This window comes from Aythya ferina, assembly GCF_964211825.1.
Source record: "Aythya ferina genome assembly, chromosome: 1".
NCBI classification, from domain to species: Eukaryota; Metazoa; Chordata; class Aves; order Anseriformes; family Anatidae; genus Aythya; species Aythya ferina.
In genome coordinates, this window is record NC_140296.1 from 149,476,362 (window position 1) to 149,493,183 (window position 16,822).

General features: G+C 37.3%; 2 protein-coding genes across 3 annotated transcripts in view; one reads left to right on the plus strand and one right to left on the minus strand.

Moving 5' to 3' along the window:
• The window catches only part of WASHC4 (WASH complex subunit 4), a 42,079-nt gene extending 30,473 nt beyond the window's left edge, over nt 1-11,606 (plus strand). The window contains exons 25-34 of one of the 2 annotated variants that reach the window (XM_084533383.1): nt 270-404; nt 1,222-1,330; nt 2,004-2,070; nt 2,800-2,886; nt 3,425-3,572; nt 5,178-5,274; nt 5,741-5,937; nt 6,904-7,003; nt 8,412-8,487; nt 9,207-11,606. In XM_084533383.1, the coding sequence (XP_084389509.1) occupies nt 270-404; nt 1,222-1,330; nt 2,004-2,070; nt 2,800-2,886; nt 3,425-3,572; nt 5,178-5,274; nt 5,741-5,937; nt 6,904-7,003; nt 8,412-8,479 (1,008 nt within the window). In that variant the 3' untranslated portion in view covers nt 8,480-8,487; nt 9,207-11,606. Of the gene's footprint in view, nt 1-269; nt 405-1,221; nt 1,331-2,003; nt 2,071-2,799; nt 2,887-3,424; nt 3,573-5,177; nt 5,275-5,740; nt 5,938-6,903; nt 7,004-8,411 lie in introns of both variants that reach the window. The other variant, XM_084533382.1, reaches the window with a different exon arrangement.
• APPL2 (adaptor protein, phosphotyrosine interacting with PH domain and leucine zipper 2) overlaps nt 10,771-16,822 on the minus strand; it is a 39,238-nt gene continuing 33,186 nt past the window's right edge. The window contains exons 15-21 of the mRNA XM_084533404.1: nt 16,641-16,793; nt 16,484-16,536; nt 15,477-15,651; nt 14,788-14,824; nt 14,521-14,661; nt 13,754-13,801; nt 10,771-13,219 (exon numbers count right to left, since the gene is read on the minus strand). Of these exons, the coding sequence (XP_084389530.1) occupies nt 13,091-13,219; nt 13,754-13,801; nt 14,521-14,661; nt 14,788-14,824; nt 15,477-15,651; nt 16,484-16,536; nt 16,641-16,793 (736 nt within the window). The 3' untranslated portion in view covers nt 10,771-13,090. The remainder of the gene's footprint in view (nt 13,220-13,753; nt 13,802-14,520; nt 14,662-14,787; nt 14,825-15,476; nt 15,652-16,483; nt 16,537-16,640; nt 16,794-16,822) is intronic.

Genomic DNA, 16,822 nt, shown 5'->3' on the forward strand with positions numbered 1-16,822 from the left:
GAATTGAAATAGCTAATCTGTTCCTTGATCCCTGTGCCCTTCCTGGAAGACAGTAGGTCTTCCTGGAGAAGGTTTTTTCTTTATTCTTTAAATCGGTGAAATAGATAAGTTGAGAATAACAAAATGAAATAAACTGAGAAATAGATTCCTTTTTTCAAACTTACATTACTATAAATACAAGTTGTTTTGGAAGCTACAGAGCAGGGGTCGCTAGAGGTGTGTGTTACTCTGCCAACTTTCTTGATTTGACTTTTTTTTTTTTTTTCTAGGTCAACTTCACTTACCAGTTTTTGAGGAAAAAATTTTATATTTTTAGTCAGTTCATGTATGATGAACATATCAAATCCAGGCTTATCAAGGACATCAGATTCTTCAGGGAAGTCAAGGATCAAAATGATCACAAGGTATAGTAATTTTTGAAGGATTGAGAGTAACCTGGCTGGAAGAAGCACTTCTTTCACAAGACTAAAGATGGACTAAACTCTGCATAACACATCACAACTTTTCTATTATTTAAACATATAATTCTAGGCAAAATGAAAGCTTTTGTCCTAGCACAATAGAATGCTTTGAATTTCCGTACCCAGGTTGGTTTGGCATCATTCTGTTTCCTCCGTGAATATTTTCTTTGATGTTATGGAGTTGATTAAAAGTATTCTGTAAGCGACCTGAAAACGTTAATTTGCTACACTTCTGGTTGATTAGAGGCTCTAAGCTTTATGTTCTAATCATGCTAAACAGTTGCTATCAGTTTTGAATAATAAAATGATTCAGGTAGAATCCAAAATGATATGGACATAGGACATTTATTCAAGTAAGTCAAATTTTGAGGACGAGGGTCTGATTTCCTATGCTGGAAAACTGATTTCTCAAAAATGTGACATTCGATGTATTTCAGTAAAATATGCTGTCAGCTTCTTCACATGCCAAATGTTTTTTTTTTTCTTGTAGGAATACTTTCTTGTTCACAGTAGCATTTTTATTTCATTTTTCATCTCGCAGAAGTGACTTGTCAAATGATTTTTACAAACTAATAGAAACAGGCAGGTGTATAATTAAAAAAAAAAAAAGCTGAAGCTGTCACTGTGAGGTAGGGATGCACTGCAAATAGAATAGTATTGACATGATATAAAAATAGAATTTGTTAAGGTTTGGCATTTTTTTTTTTTTTTTTTTTTTTTTTTTTTTTTTTTTACAAATTTCTATAATTTTTTTTTGTAGTATCCATTTGAAAGAGCAGATAAATTCAACAGAGGCATCAGAAAACTTGGAATAACCCCAGATGGCCAGAGCTACCTTGACCAGTTCAGACAACTCATAAGTCAAATCGGTATGAAACACTATCTAAGACAATCTTATAAATGTTAGTAAATGGAAAAAGTCTTCGTAGTCTTGTAAATGAACTCTTAGCACAGGCTAAAACTAGTCAGGTGGAAAGTGCTTCACTTGTACCCCGGGGAAAATAAATACTCTTATCTAACTGCACAGAAATGGGCCTTGCATGTCATAATCTAAAATGTATCTACATCTTGCATAGAACCCAGTTTCCTTTTAGGTTCTCCTCCTCTTTATGGAAGTGACTTTTATCCAGATTGAGTATATTTCCTGGTAAAAGACTCTTGACATTTTTCAGGAAAAGGCCATTGATACTGCAGATGTGTAGGACTGATCTGAACTTATATGTACTCAACGTGCCTGGAGGAAAGATTTTGTACTATTTGGCCCTTAGGCTATCATGCAAGTGAGCTCAACATTGCTAGATGATGATCTTGTGTTTTACTCATCTATACAGATGAGTAATCATCTTTTGACATCAGTTTTCAATGTAATGTCTTATCTTTTTTTGTTTTAACTCTGCAAAGAAACTGCTTCAAAAGCTGAAATACCATTTGGAAACTTTAATTCACGTTTCAGAGCTTGTAGGATTGCTGAAGTGTGTGTATACATGTATATATATTTAAATAGTTATAAATTCCTTCTGTTTTTTTTTCTTGTTTTTAAAGGCAATGCTATGGGTTATGTCCGAATGATAAGATCTGGTGGACTTCACTGCTGTAGTAGTGCAATTAGGTACTTCCACAAATACTTGATTTTTCTGTTTTATCTTGTTCATTCCTTTGCTCTCTATTTGTGGTGATGTTCCCTTGAAAAGGTTCTCACCCACCTGCTGTAAATTTATTATTTGATTAAATATTTAAGAAATCCATTTTCATTCCTTCCTTGAAGTAGAACTATCAAAAATACTGCCTGGATTCAGGCCTGCTCAATGGCTGCCTTAAAACACCACAAATCAAAAAAAAATATATGCAAATACACTGGAAAAGAATTAATAGAATGTGTATGTAAGTCATTAGTTCATAATTAAGAAATTCCTGATGTTAGTCACTTCAAGAAAGTGCAGTAAAAGAAAAATAGGACTGATCCTGAAGAACTTAAAATTGAAATTAACACTTTCTTGATACAATCATCAATCTAAATGTAAAGAAGTATATAAGGTCATTAAGATCCAGTGATTTTGTGTATCAACAAATAGTTGTTTTTCTTGCAAATGTTAATAAATTTCTAGTTATCAAGGACAAGTGTTAGAGAAAGGAGATGGTAGGCTGGTAAAAGAAGTATAAATAATTTTGTGTGTATTTAGAAGTGGATTTAACAGGACTCAGATGAGAATAGAATGGCAGATAAGATAAACAAGTAGTCTGAGCCCAGAAGGCTAAATTAAATATACTATAAATTTTGTTAGCTACTTCAGTGAACGTAACCAGGTGAAGATAATCCTAACAAACAGTAAGTTTTCAGGTTTGTTCCTGATCTGGAAGACATTGTTAATTTTGAAGAGCTGGTGAAAGAAGAAGGACTCTCAGAAGAAACGCAGAAAGCAGCAAGGTACCCTGATATCCTGCTTTGAGGTCTGGGGCAGGGTTGGGATGAGAGAGTTAGAATTCTAAAGCTGTAAATGCAACTGTTGGCTGCTTGTGTGTGCACACGTGTTAAGTTAAACTAATTTTATGCAAAAATGTGTTAAAAGCAGAGAAAATATAAGCAGTTTTAAAAATGAATATAAAGTGTCGTTTGTACTAAGAGACCTGTTACTGAATCTGGTTTCTTGATAATGTATTTGTGATTTAAAGGCTAACAAGTGTTTCTCACCACATGTCTGACATCTTTGTTTTTTTAATATTCAGGGCTTTGGGGGTGGGGTGGGAAGCAAAACCAAGTATTCTGTAGAACACTTTTGAGGAAAATAAATCAAACTATATCATTGAAAGTAGTTGTAGAGGCCAAGTGTCATCTTGGACTGTCTCGTCAGAATACTGGGTTGTAGGTGTAGCCAAAGGGTGAAGAGAGCGTTTTTACTTGGAGAGACGAGTAAGTAAACAAACTTGTAGCAGAAAACAGGTAACACATTGCTTATCCTTTGCAGGCAGTTGGACTCTGTCCTCAGTGACCTCACACGTAACTTTGCAGAAGGAACAGAATACTTTAAAATGCTCGTGGATGTCTTTGCTCCTGAATTCCGCAGCCCAAAGAATATGCATTTGCGGAACTTCTATATAATTGTTCCCCCACTGGTTAGTATTTTCATTGTTTGTACCAATACTTAACAAAAAAAAAAAAAAGTCTAAGTCTCTGTTTCCATATTTTGTTTATGACTACTGATTAACATGTCTTGCTTTTTTCCCTGATTATGAGTAGAACTGTGTTGAGAACTGTTTTGCTGGTAGTTGTCCAAAGCTTTGTTTTTCTTTTCAGTTCCATCTGAAGGCCTAAATGGTCTAAACAGGTTAATTGCACAGTAGGTATAACATCCCATTTGGTGTGGTTTAGCCCTGGCAGACAGCTCAGCACCACACAGCTGCTCCTTCACTTTCCCCACAGTGGGAGTGGGGAGAGAATTGCAAAGGTAAAATTGCGAGAACTCTTGGGTAGAGCATAAGACAGTTCAATAGGTAGAGCAAAAGCTGTGCACACAAGCAAAACCAAACAAGGAATCCACTTGCTACTTTCCATCAGCAGGCAGGCGTTTCCTTACAGGAAAGCAGGGCTCATCATGTGTAACAGTTTCTTGGGAAGACAAACACTGTCACTCCAAATGTGTCCCTCTCCTCCTCCTTTCCCCTCAGCTTCTGTTGCTGAGCATGATGCCATGTGTTATGGACCATAACATTGCATGAGTTTGGGCATTTGGGGTCAGCTGTTTTGGCTCTGGCCCTTCCCAGTGTCTCGTGCACACCCAGGGCAGCATCAGAAGCTGAAAAGTTGTTCACTCTGTGCAGGCGCCGCTTTGCAACAGTGAAAACAGCAGTGTGTTATCAACGTTATTTCCTTTCTAAATTGAAACCACCACCCTATATCAGCTACTATGAAGAAAATTAACTGTCCCAGCCAAAACCAGAACACCATTTTAGAAACTAATTTTAGAATGTCAGATAAGTATTTGCCACGAATTTGTTAATACTGAGAAGATGAGTATGTCATGGTGATAGAAGTGAAGGACAGTAAAAGGCTAAGGCAAACACTTTGTTCTTTTTGATTCCAATTTGTGGATATTTTTCTGATTAACAGTTTCAAGAAAATGCCATAATTTGATGAAAATGAAATGCATTTCAGTGTAGTTAAATTGAAAGTGTTTTTGTAGGATTTTAAGAAATTGTTAATGTACTCAGATTACATGTCTCAGAGTAGCTACTGCATACAGACACACCCATTGCTTAATACTACTACCTGGATCTGTTGTTCAATATCATTGCAAGTGTAAGACTAAGTCTTTTTATAAATTTCTAAATAAAGTGATATACTACTGTTTTAAAGCTACAGTGCATTATCTTTAAGATTTCCAAGAATGCTGGTTATTCTAATTATCCTTTATTTATGTACATGTTTACCTTTAATCAACAACAGATTGCTAAGTAATAGTCTAACAAGAACAGCAGATGTACCTTATGTTTTTACTTATGCAAATGTTTTCCAAAACTTAACTTTCTTCCCCAAAATTCTAGAAAAAGGACGAATTTTTCTAAAAAAAACAAACAAACAAAAAAAAATTCCTCATGATCGGAGACACAATTAGCATAGATAGTGGCATAGAATTATATTTCTATCTAACAGCATGTCAGTATGTGAATGGTTTTTTTATGTCTGCTGATGACTCCGAGACATTTTTTTCACTCTTTCAGACCCTCAATTTTGTAGAGCATTCAATCAGTTGTAAGGAGAAGTTGAATAAGAAGAATAAAACCGGAGCAGCTTTCACTGATGATGGCTTTGCCATGGGTAAGTTTCAGCTTGCTGACTAGCAGTTAGGTAAGCCAACATAATGGATATTTGCAAGAAAAGTTTGTCTTTTATGTGTGTGTTCCCATAATGTAAATTTGGATTGTCTTGGCTGCAGCACAGTGGACTTGGGGGCAATTTTGTTCAGAATCTCTTAAGCATAGAATAATTGGTTGTGGCAGCAGCCAGTTTTGTCGTATGTCAGTACTCCCTGGTTTCTTTCAAAGCCTGCAGGTCTCAGCAGATCAGAATTCATGCAAGTCTTTGGATAAGCTGTGAGGCTTGTAAAAATTGAAGCTTGTTCTTTGTTATAATTCTTTTTCCTATTAGATTTAATTGTAAATAAATTGCAATTTAAATTCTAATTGCATGGAAATTATCAGTTTAAACTGATCCATTAATAACATTCACAAAATGTTTTATAAATTGCATGTTGACTTGGCACATGGTTTGTTAATTACTGTAGGTGTGGCTTACATTCTGAAGCTTTTGGATCAGTACCAGGAGTTTGATTCCCTGCACTGGTTCCAGTCTGTTAGAGAGAAGTATGTGAAGGAAATAAGAGCAGTAGCTAAGCAACAGAATGTGCAGTCCATTAATCAAGATGAAAAACTACTACAAACTATGAACCTTACTCACAAGCGACTGGAAGTTTGCTTACAGGTATAGCATGGGTCTAGTTCTGTTATGTGTTGAGTTCAGCACAGTTCAGGGAGCTGGTTTCTAAAGGAGCTTATCAAGAACAAACAACATAAAGCATTGCCTAGAGCAACAGTGTTAAAAAACAAAACAATAAAGACTTGAGGTGTACTATCTGAAGGGATGTCATAAGCATTTGTGATATTTGTGTGAGTCAGGAATTTGAGTTTTTGATTGGAAGTTTGTCCACTTGACAAAAATCAAATGCAACTGAAACCTAAATGTTTAAATCAAGAGCTAATAACTTTTGTAAAATCTTAGTTATAAGAAATTTAACATAAGGCTGTGAACCCTCAGTTGCTTGGGTGTTAATTCTCTGAATTACTGAGTTGAATGATGTATACCAGCTGTCAAACAGGAGAGAGATACACTTGAATTTTCAAGTGTAGTAGTTCAGGTTCTATCTGAGATATAAAAGCCTGTCTCTCATTTTGCTTTTCATTTGAAGGGGTTATGGGACAAATGTGCAGATGTTTGTTTATAAATAGTTGGTGATTACATTCTGTAAAAGCACAGCTGTTGCTAGAGAAAGCCCTGCATGACTGACACAAGCATGTATATCACTGAACCTTGTTTAGAAACTGATCTACCTTGCAGTCATCTAAATTATCGGTTGCATAGTTTTCCATGCGCAAGTTGTTTCAAATTCTCACTGTGGCTACAAACCTCACATCCAGCCCCAGTGGATTAGTCACAGATTTATTGCATCGATGCTGCTTTGCTTAAATTACTCTTTAAGGATTCTGGCTGACTTATGCTTTTTGTAAAATGCATGTGGAAAGGGTATGAATGGAGGAAGATTATCAACAGCACATAAGTGATGTAGATACTGAAATCTAGTTGCCTTTGCTGCTTCTGAAGAATATTAATCTGCCTACAAAGTCTTTCTTGTGATGCACTGACACTTCTCTTCTGTATTTTTTTACTTAGGAATTTGAACTCCTTTATTTTTCATTAAGTAGTGCAAGAATTTTTTTCAGAGCAGATAAAACTGCAGCAGAAGAAAACCAGGAAAAGAAAGAAAAAGAAGGTGAGTGAATACTACATGTAGACCACTTAGGTTCCCAAGTGTTTGTCTTAATAGGGAAGATGTTCTTTTCTTTTTTTTTTTTTTTTTTTCTGTAGTTGTTTTCTTGCTATTCAGTTGAATCAGTATTCCTGAGATAATTTTATGAGGTTCAGGATGATTAAGTGGTCAAGAACAGCTCAAGAGGCCTTCTTTGGAGAAGTTAAATTTCAAGCTGGGCTTCTGGAAACAAACAAGCAAAACCTGGGACAGGGAGAATGCATACTTGTGGTAATATTAAATTCAGAAACTTTAGCATCATATTTACCCTCTCCATTACTAATGTTGTTAGCAGTTTTTTTGCACAACCATTGGTGTGAAATTGGTGTTTTTCAACTGCTGTTTAGTAGCTGCTTTTCAACTTACATAGGCAGATACTGCAGATATTATATGTGACTTTCACACGTAACATTTATGATATGTTTTGGTCTACCATTGAATTACATTCAAAGGGCAGGATCTCCACTTGTGATACAAGTATATATACATGTACTCTCGACTTAGGTAACATGGGAATTTTGCATTTTACATTCATGCTTATATAGTCTCCCTCGTGATTTATGGGAAATTCTCTTGGATTTGGAAAAATTCTTAAAGAAATGAGAAAGCTCCCAAGGATTACGATGTAGATGTTCAGTCACAAGTTGCTTAGAAACTCAGTTCTCTCAGGGCTGAATGTAGTCGTGTTTTAAACAATGGAAACTGATTTACCAATTCCATTTAGTTCTGACAAAAGATACAAATAATCTTTGATGTTACTGTTACTGAGACAAAGATCACTTTTCTTCTGTACTAGGAAAACAGTTCATAAGGAAAAATCTTTTAGTATGAATTTATATTTGATGTTCAGTGGTGTTTCTTAAATAAATGTGCTATTCAAAAGCCAGCTATGAGCGTTGTGGTGAGTAGGACTAGATATACTGTCCTGGCTTCTTTAGGAGAGCATTCTGTAGGACAGCAGTTACTTACAGTTCAAGTAAAATATTCACTGTCATGGTACATGTTCAGTTTTCTGAAAAATGTATTTTGTGGTGAGGGAAGCTATAAAGGCATACCAGGCTGGAAGATTTGAACATGGCTGTATCATTGCTTCCTACCACAATATTTAGACTTGCACTCTGCAAAATGTGTAAGCATGTGTACATAATGTTTACACAAGTAATCCTACTGATGAGAAGAAACCTTTGACCCCAAATAGAAATTTCTGCATAGGGCCAGGATCCTTTGTGCCACAAGGTCAGTTAGTGTATGCTGACCGTGGAATAGTGTATCAAGTGCTTTATGAGATCAACGTGATACATATGCTAAGACTTTTTACTGCCTTGAGTAAAATGTTAAACATAATCCATGTCTCCAATTGTTATTTTTATAGAAGAAGCTGTTAAAACAAGCAACGGAGATCTTTCCAACTCTACGCCTGCAGATCCTGTTGTGAAATGATATGGCTGGTATGGGTGATAATTACTCAGATAATTAATTTTCTTGTCAAAATTAGTAACACTCTGTAGGGGTAAAAGCTCTGCATTTGACTTACTTGGTCTGTAAAACCCAATAGAAAATGTGTAATAGTATACTAACATCCAATGAGGCTAGGTCTGTTTTTGTTCAGCTTTCCTTTAAAAACTCATATTTTTCAGGAGCTACTTATCTACAGCACTTTCTCTAGATTGAAAATAACTACATAAAATATAGCTTGGAGGTAGTTATTTTGAATTACAATTGTATATACCAAAAAAAAAAAAATTACTAATTTTTAGATGCTTTCTTGCATCTCTAACATACTATTAAAAAAAAAAAAAAAAGACTCTAGGCCATTGATCGAAGACTTGAACTTGTACATCTATCTGTTCAACAAGAAATAGAAAATTGAAGATACGGTGCAATATCTGTTGTCCAGATGCAGTCCTGTTGTATTTGCTTAATGCAGCCACAAATTACACCGTAGGTGTAACAGTGTACGTTGTGAAGGTATGTTAAAGCTGTTGCACAATGTGGAAGTCCTTATTGTTTTATTCCACAAAACCTTATTATTAGTATGGGATTTGCACTCTGGGAGCTTAAGATCCTGCCAAGCACTTATTTTCCCCTGATCTTTCCCCCCCTATATCAGAGAAAGGGAAAACCAGAAGAGTTAAGATAACAAACTACTTTTCATTTCATGCTGAAGGTCTGATTTGCATCCACAGAAGTAAGGAAATCAAGAGCCAAGACAGAACCACAATCAGCTCTTCCTTTTATGACCAGACACTGTGTGATGAGTGTCTGTACCTATTAAGTGATCTTATACTTCATGAATATGTTGTGCCTAACTGCAAGTTTCAGCCTCAAATCTGTGTTTCTTAGCCTTTGTAGGTCTGTTGTATTGTCTGTGTTGTTAATACAGTCTTACATGCCTGGTTATTAACAATAATTGCACTGCAGGCTTCAGAAGCTGCTGAACACTGTGAGAACTCTGTATAAATTTTAACATCTGTTAATGCCTGCGAGTAGAGGTTTCTAGGTTGTACAAGAGTTAACTCAGATACCTGACTTAAGTAAATAGCTAGACTTAGCTTAAAAGTAAATACCAGTTCCATTAAAAGATTCTCTTGTGTTTTAATCTCCCAGAACATAACAGACTTCTAGGTTTTACTAGCTAGAAGAAACTACTCTAGTCAGCCTGAGAATTACCTTTTGGTTTTTGGCATTCTTAACTGTATTTTAAGACTGTACTTGAAAGCTTCTTTCATCTCTTCTGATTCCACCATACCCTCCCCCCTCAAAAAAGTAATGCTTTAATATAAATGGTTCAGATTGCTCCCCTCACCCTCACGTCACTAGCTAAGACAATTCCTGGCAGACTTTTTGATTCATTCTTTCCTGCCAGTCAGTTCAGCATTTGGAAAACGAGGACAAATTTTTTGTTGCAACTGGAGAGAGACCAGACTGATGGAAGTCCTTTCATTCTTTCATTGGCTCTGAAAACATGACCCAGAAGCTTTGTGGACTGTTCAAATCAGCTGGGCTCATTAAAGGTTTTGTTTGTTTGTTTTAACTGCAGAGACTGCCCTAAAAAATGCTGCATTACTTGATTTATTTTTGATAGTTTTTGTCATAATTTATGTACGCTTTTCTGACCAAATTGTGCCCGCACTGAACGCTCTCAGTAGTGTTGCTGAGAACAGCAGCAGCGGTCTGGCTGTTCCTACTGATTTCCATCCTGTTGCAATTGCAGTGTACCTACTTCCATACTCCTATCTCATCTGGGAGCGTGGAAGTTCCTCACTTGGAGTGGTCAGGCACTATCTTGATTCTGCAACAGCAGCAGACTCACGCATAGTGTTTGTTTTCCCCCCAGGATGGACTTGCTAGGTAGATACACACAGTCAGGGCATTACCTGTGCTCTAACGAAGTCTGCATTTGTATCTTTCCTTCTCCCACGTTTTTTGGAAAGACCATCTCAGCTAGGTGATACTCCACGGTTATTAATGTGCGTATGATGGTGAACAAATTCATGTGGTTCTGGTAATGGAAATTCTACAGAGAAGACATGAGCTTATTTTTATAGAGTCCTGTTTGAGGTTGGGACCTGAATGTATACTATATGTGGCAAAAATATATACATACAAACAAATATGTACAGTGATAATAGAGCTATTCTTGCTAACACAGGATTGTAGTTTGTTATATTTACACTTTTTGTCATGTAGCAGCACGTGGATACTGAAAGCTTTTCTCATCTGAAATACAAAGTTGGGTCCTGGTTTTGGATGGCACTCCTCTGTCCCAAGTATCTGGCAGGGGTGCAGAACTCTTGTTGTGGTGCTACTCTTTTCATTGCTTTTGCCCTCCTGCTCTGATTTTAGGAACAAAATGGGCTCCAACAGGTTGGCTGGAGATGATGATGGATCTAAAATATATATTAAAAAAAAAAATAATCCTCCAAACTAAACTGAGCGTGTTGCTCGCTCAAAATTCCCAGAGGTGATAAAGGGAAGTGAGGACGATGAGTTTTGCTGCAGGGACATAAAAACGGATCTCTAGTTTTCTTTCTCCTTCAAGTCAGGGGCAGAACAGGCTGAAGGCCAGTCTACCTCCCTGAGAAGGCAGCTGCCACCGCTGCCCTCCTGTGCTTCGTCTTGTGATGAGGCTGTTCTAGGTGGAGGTGGTGGCAGCTGCTCCTCCAGAGGTCTTGAAACCTGCTTCTGATACGGTGCTGTGTCCTTTTATGCCAGAAGCCAGGGGGCTGCCTTGCCTTTCCTCCTTGTGGTAGGAGAAGGGTAGGGGAAGCAGAGTGCAGCTGATGCCCTCGCTGCCTTTCAGTGCCTCCCTGGGAAGCGAAGTGCTGGTGTGTGTTCAGCTTTGCTTGAAGGGTAGGTTCCAGAGGTCCTAATTAGAAGTAAATTTGAGTTTCCACCTGATGTCCATCAACAACAGCTGTCTTCAGCTTCTCAGGTACAAAGGACCAAATGTAACAGTGTTTCCTAACTCATTGTACAAAAGGGTATTTTGTTACCTCAGTCTGGTTTGTGAGTAGAGTACCTTATGTACATACAACTGTTAATAAATGTAATTTTCAGAACCTCATTCTCAGTGTCTTCAGTAACAGCACTTCAGGAGGTTTTTTTTTTTTTTTTTTTTTTTTAATACGACAGCTTCAACTTTTATTTAAGAAGAAGTGTTTGTGTCAGTTACTAACAGTTGTCTTCCATGGTTCTTACAAACACTTAACAACCAACTAAATGAATTTATTCCACATCAAACACTTGCAAACTGTAACTTTTCAGATGCTGTAGCACATATTGTTTACAGAAAACCTAGTTTCCTATTAAGTGCTTCAGAAGAATTAAAGTCAGTTGAAGAACATCAGCTATTTGTTCCAGTTACCTTATCTTGATTAATATAAACAATGCCACATATGGATGGCCTCCTGCCTCCCCCCCGTACTCCTATTTATTTTTGTCTGTTCTTGCAAAACGCAGCTTCTCATGTTTTCAGGTTAAACTGGAGGGGACAAAAAATCTAAACTTATTAGCCAAGATATACAGCATTTAATTTCAGGAATGTACTGTGAAACTAGTCAATGTCCTATAGACTGATAATCTAGCATTTTATTGCTTAGCTTCTTAAAATCGAAGATTGCTGGTAGATTCTCCACTGTTGTACATCACCACAATGTTAAAAATACAAAGACCTCTATAAAAAGTACTTACTTGTCTTACAAGTTGTCTCTGGCAACTTAACAAACCTAACCGTAGAAAAACTGCACGCAGCTAACATGCCCCGCTTGTTGACTACTTCGGATGTTTGCATGTCAGTGGTTTTTAGAAGAATAAATCGAGGAGGTACAGTATGTCCATTACTTAATTACAGAATGTGAGTGCGGTCCCCATAAAGGTAAGAGTAGGCACTTAAATTTGTTTTGTAAGCTTATTCCAGATGCGATATAAAAATAGATTATATTAATAGGAAAAATTTAGTGTTTAACAAATTGTTTTGTAAATAGACTAGCACAAAAGATAAATCTTGTTACACTTAAACTAGACTAAAATAACTTCATCTGAAAATAAAGTAAATAGTGCATTTTTAACCTTCATTCAGATGCACAGAATCATGCAAACTATAAAAACTGACTATGGTAGGAAGTTTGAGGCCTGATGTCCTTTTTTAAAAGGAGCTGACAATTTACAACTTGTACTAATTTCAGCAGAAATGAAGGCTTCTCACTGTTAACCTGCAGAAGTAACATTAACCCTTTGTGGCTGACAGTTCTGCTGTCCGAACTGCCAGCAGCAAAGGGTGAATGCTGAAACATCTCCTAGGATTGTCAGCTTCCCCGCCCCCCCTCTACACTACACATTCACAAATGCAAAAATTCCCAAAGGCCAAGGTTCTGCTGTTGTTTCGCTGTAAAGCCAGAGGAGACTCCACTGCAAAGACACCACATTCTCTCTAGCACGATGACGGAAGCTGGCCTTGAGCGTGCACAGATGATTTAAAAACTGAGCTTCTTGCGAAGACTCCCTGCTTTTCCTGCTCCCAGATAGGAGGTAGGAAAGGTCCAAGAGTTTTTATGCTTCTGATTCTTCCCCTTCTTCGTGTGTGGTTCCATCCTCTTCTGACTGATCGTTCAGAAGCATGAACTTTCCATCATTTGTTAATGGCACAGACTTCATCAGCTGAGCTAATGCTTCTGGGTCCTGAAGAAAAATAAAAAAAAAAAAGAGGTAACAGTATGTAAAAATTGGCCTTTTATTTTGAACTTTATATTGCTAAGAAAGAGAAGGAGAAAACCTTTACTGTCTGGGTAAGTTGTTATATTTATGCTTATTGACTATGACTAAAACCTCATTTCTACAATTTGTTCTGAAATCATAGCATCAAAAAAATATATATAAAGATGTAATGCCAATGCATGTAAGTACTCCTACACAGCACTGAAGTGAAAAGTCTTCATGAGATTCTTTTTTTCTCCTAGGGGAGCAATGAATGTGAATTTCTAGAAATGAAACAGTAATGGCTGCAATTTGTACTTCATCCAAACCAGTTTTTTTTTTCACACTTTGTCAAACTAAGTTTGCAGTTATGAGCTACCCTAGAGCCTGTTTTTACATGCCTGCACAACTTTGTCATTATGAGTAGGGATGCTTTTTTCTTATGTACAGGAGAGCTACCTGGACAGTGTCACCAAAAGCAGAAAAGACAGACATTTATGGGGAGTCAAACAAACTTACCTTCTGTGCCTCAATGATTTCTTTTCCCAAGCTGATGGCGTAACAAATCTAGAAAGAGAAATGTATGTAAAGATCAGGGTTTTTTTTGTTTTGTTATGGGTTTTGCTGCTTAATCAGGACTAAGACACAGAAGCATCGATGCAAACTTAGTTTTAAATACAGGTGTAAAAGGAGAGGTAGAAAACCAATTCACTGTAATAACTACATGAAAATAAAGCAGTCTTATTTCAAAGCTCTCTTAGAGATGAACTAAAGTTTATCTTTGTACTCATTTTTTTTTTCAGTGTGTGAATTTTTATTCACTAAACTATTTCCAAACCTGGGAATCTCCCCCAGTACGCCTCAGAATGTTGTTGTTTAAGAAAAAACTTCTCCAACATCTTCCTTATTTAGAAGTGTCTTATTACAAGACACACAGCAAGTGCCACAGTGCTGTTAACACAGTATGGCTGCCTTTTTGGTGAGAGCTTTCCAGCTGTATTTGTCTCAATATCACTGATAAATTCATTTTTTCAGTGTCACCTAGACTCAGACATGCTTTTCCACATCTCTTAATGTTTGTATTAGCAATCTCCCCCTTTCCTTCTTATAGCCAATGCAGCAGCACATACAACAGATTGGGGCCTTTTTAGACATAGGCCAATTCATGTTTACCTACTAAGAAATCTGGTTACTCTCCCTTCTGTAGTACTGTTTCCCAGATGTTTAAGCCAAAAAGCCTAGGACTTGTTTTCTAAATAAAGTATATTGATAAATGTTACACAAACCTTTTCTCCTTCTGTGTTGCTCTCAAAAACGTATGCGCTCATTGAATCTTCTCCTGGAGTCTCACTGAGATGGACCACAAAGCCAATCAGTCTCCTGTTATCCTGATGAGCTGCAAACTGTGTCACAGTGGCAAGTTCAAACTGGAAAATAATAATAAAATTATTTTTTTAATCAGTATGTAGTTAGCTTGGTCCAGAGCTAAGATTCATGTGACTAAGTATGCAATACTGTAGTAAAAAAAACAGATTCAAAACAAAGTTACTTACACTTATTCGTGTAACTTGAGTTTGAGGATCTATTAACCTGCAATTGTGTGTAGGGAGAAAAAGAAAGTAAATGCTTTTTAGAATGACTCCTAGCAGAAATTTCAAGGTGCTTTATAATAGTAAGGCAACCACTGAATCAGTTTTACAGATAAGGAAACACATGCATATAATCAAATGCTTTAGCCATGACTTCAAGTCAGTCAGTGGCAAAATTCAACTCTAGACCCTGATTTTCAGCTGCTTTACCTCTTGGTCTCATCTTTCTGAATCACTAATTTGGTAAATATTCTGCCTGCATGAGCTAACACTGTATGTGTCTGTACTAAAATGCAACCCAGCTAAAGTGGACGTCTTGTATAGCCATATTCTACAGCAACAATACTGACACCAGGACAGCGCAATGCCTCTCTCGCTGTTACTGCATAAGAAGTAAGAGAATCTCTCAATGCATTTTTCTTTTTGCATCTTTTCCTGCATGGTTGTAGGGTCTTAGAGCCCCACTGCACCCTATTAAATTTTGGTAGGATGTTCTTACAACAAGTCAGGAGGGTATTGCACTAAGTAAAGTGAATCTCAGGATCTTGCTCCCTGAAGGGCGCCTTCCTTGGAAAAGGAAAAATTACTAATCACAAGTTGCACGAAGAAAAGATAATACTGACAAGAGAGAAGCCACAAAGATTTTACAGTACCTCAGGCTCTTGCTGGTGACCATGAGATGGGATTCAGTCATTCGGAAGATGTTATGAATGGCACGAGCAGCTAACACTTGTCTCATAGCTTCATAAATCACCTCACTCGTGTCATCTGACTGGACAGCCATAGATCCTAAAAACCGAACTACGAACATCTGCTGCAAGAGTGAATCTGGAAGATAAAAGGCATGACAGTTTTCATGGTGCCACTCTGATTTGCCAGTAGCTGGAAAATACCCATGGAATTATTTTTTTCCTTTTAGGAAATTCAACAGTAAACTCGTGGGTGGTGACTGTGTGGGTGTTGGCTTCCTTCTATGAGCCAGGCGTTGCTCTGACCCAGTTTTAAACTGCCTGAACTGGCAGCAAGCAGGAAAAAACAATCGCAGCTGCTCAGAAGCTTTAAAAACTGTAACTGGTCCTTTATGAATTGTTTGATTAGCCAGTGAAATTCACTTTGCTTGTCTTACTATCAGGTGGAGGGACCACAACACCCAAACCGATAAATTGATGGTTTTGCATGAGCCTTAGCTGCTGACAAACTAATTATTTAAACTTGTATCCTCCTTGCTTTGATTTTCTGACCTTCTGACCCTACTGCAGGTGGTTCCAATGAGGTGTTCATTAAAGCCTTCCCTGCTTATTGACTATCACAGTAATTCTCTTACTGAGAATTACGTAGCTTATTTACAATTTTGTAGTCATTATGTGAAAAAGCTGTCATTTGATCCGTCTCCCTTTATGGTTAGTGGTGAGCAAGGTAAAGCAGGATAAGCTCTGCTGAAATGTGACTGCTCAAGAGCTACAAGAGCTGTGTCTATGTTGATGTTTGTCTTCATAGGCAGTGATATTTAAAAGACAGGCTTCTGAACGTAACTAGCTTCAACTGGTTGTTTCTGCTGCTCTCTGATGTCAGGTCTTTCCCTAAGAGGCACTGGATAGGCTGACAGCTCAATTATGCCTAACATCATGCCTAATTTTATCTGGAAGAATGCAGCACTGACCTTCTTCCTCATTTTTGGTACTGTCTTCGGATTCCCCAAATGGGTTTGCACGCCTGTGAAATAAGAATAAAAACTGGTCACCACATACAAGTGCTGTAATACCTAATATTCTCCTCTGAAATCACTCAAAGTGAACAACTCCTGTCTCTGACCATACCTGCCACCTCTGTTCTGGTCCAGGAATTCTGTGGCAGGCAGTACAATGTCAAACTGAATCGGTGTTCCAAGAGCAATGAGTTGTGTGGAGTCTTGAGCACCAGCTGATTCATTGGGCGTTGTTTTATCATTTTCTGTATTCCTTACATTCTGGCTAAAGTGAAAAAAAATATTCAATCATTG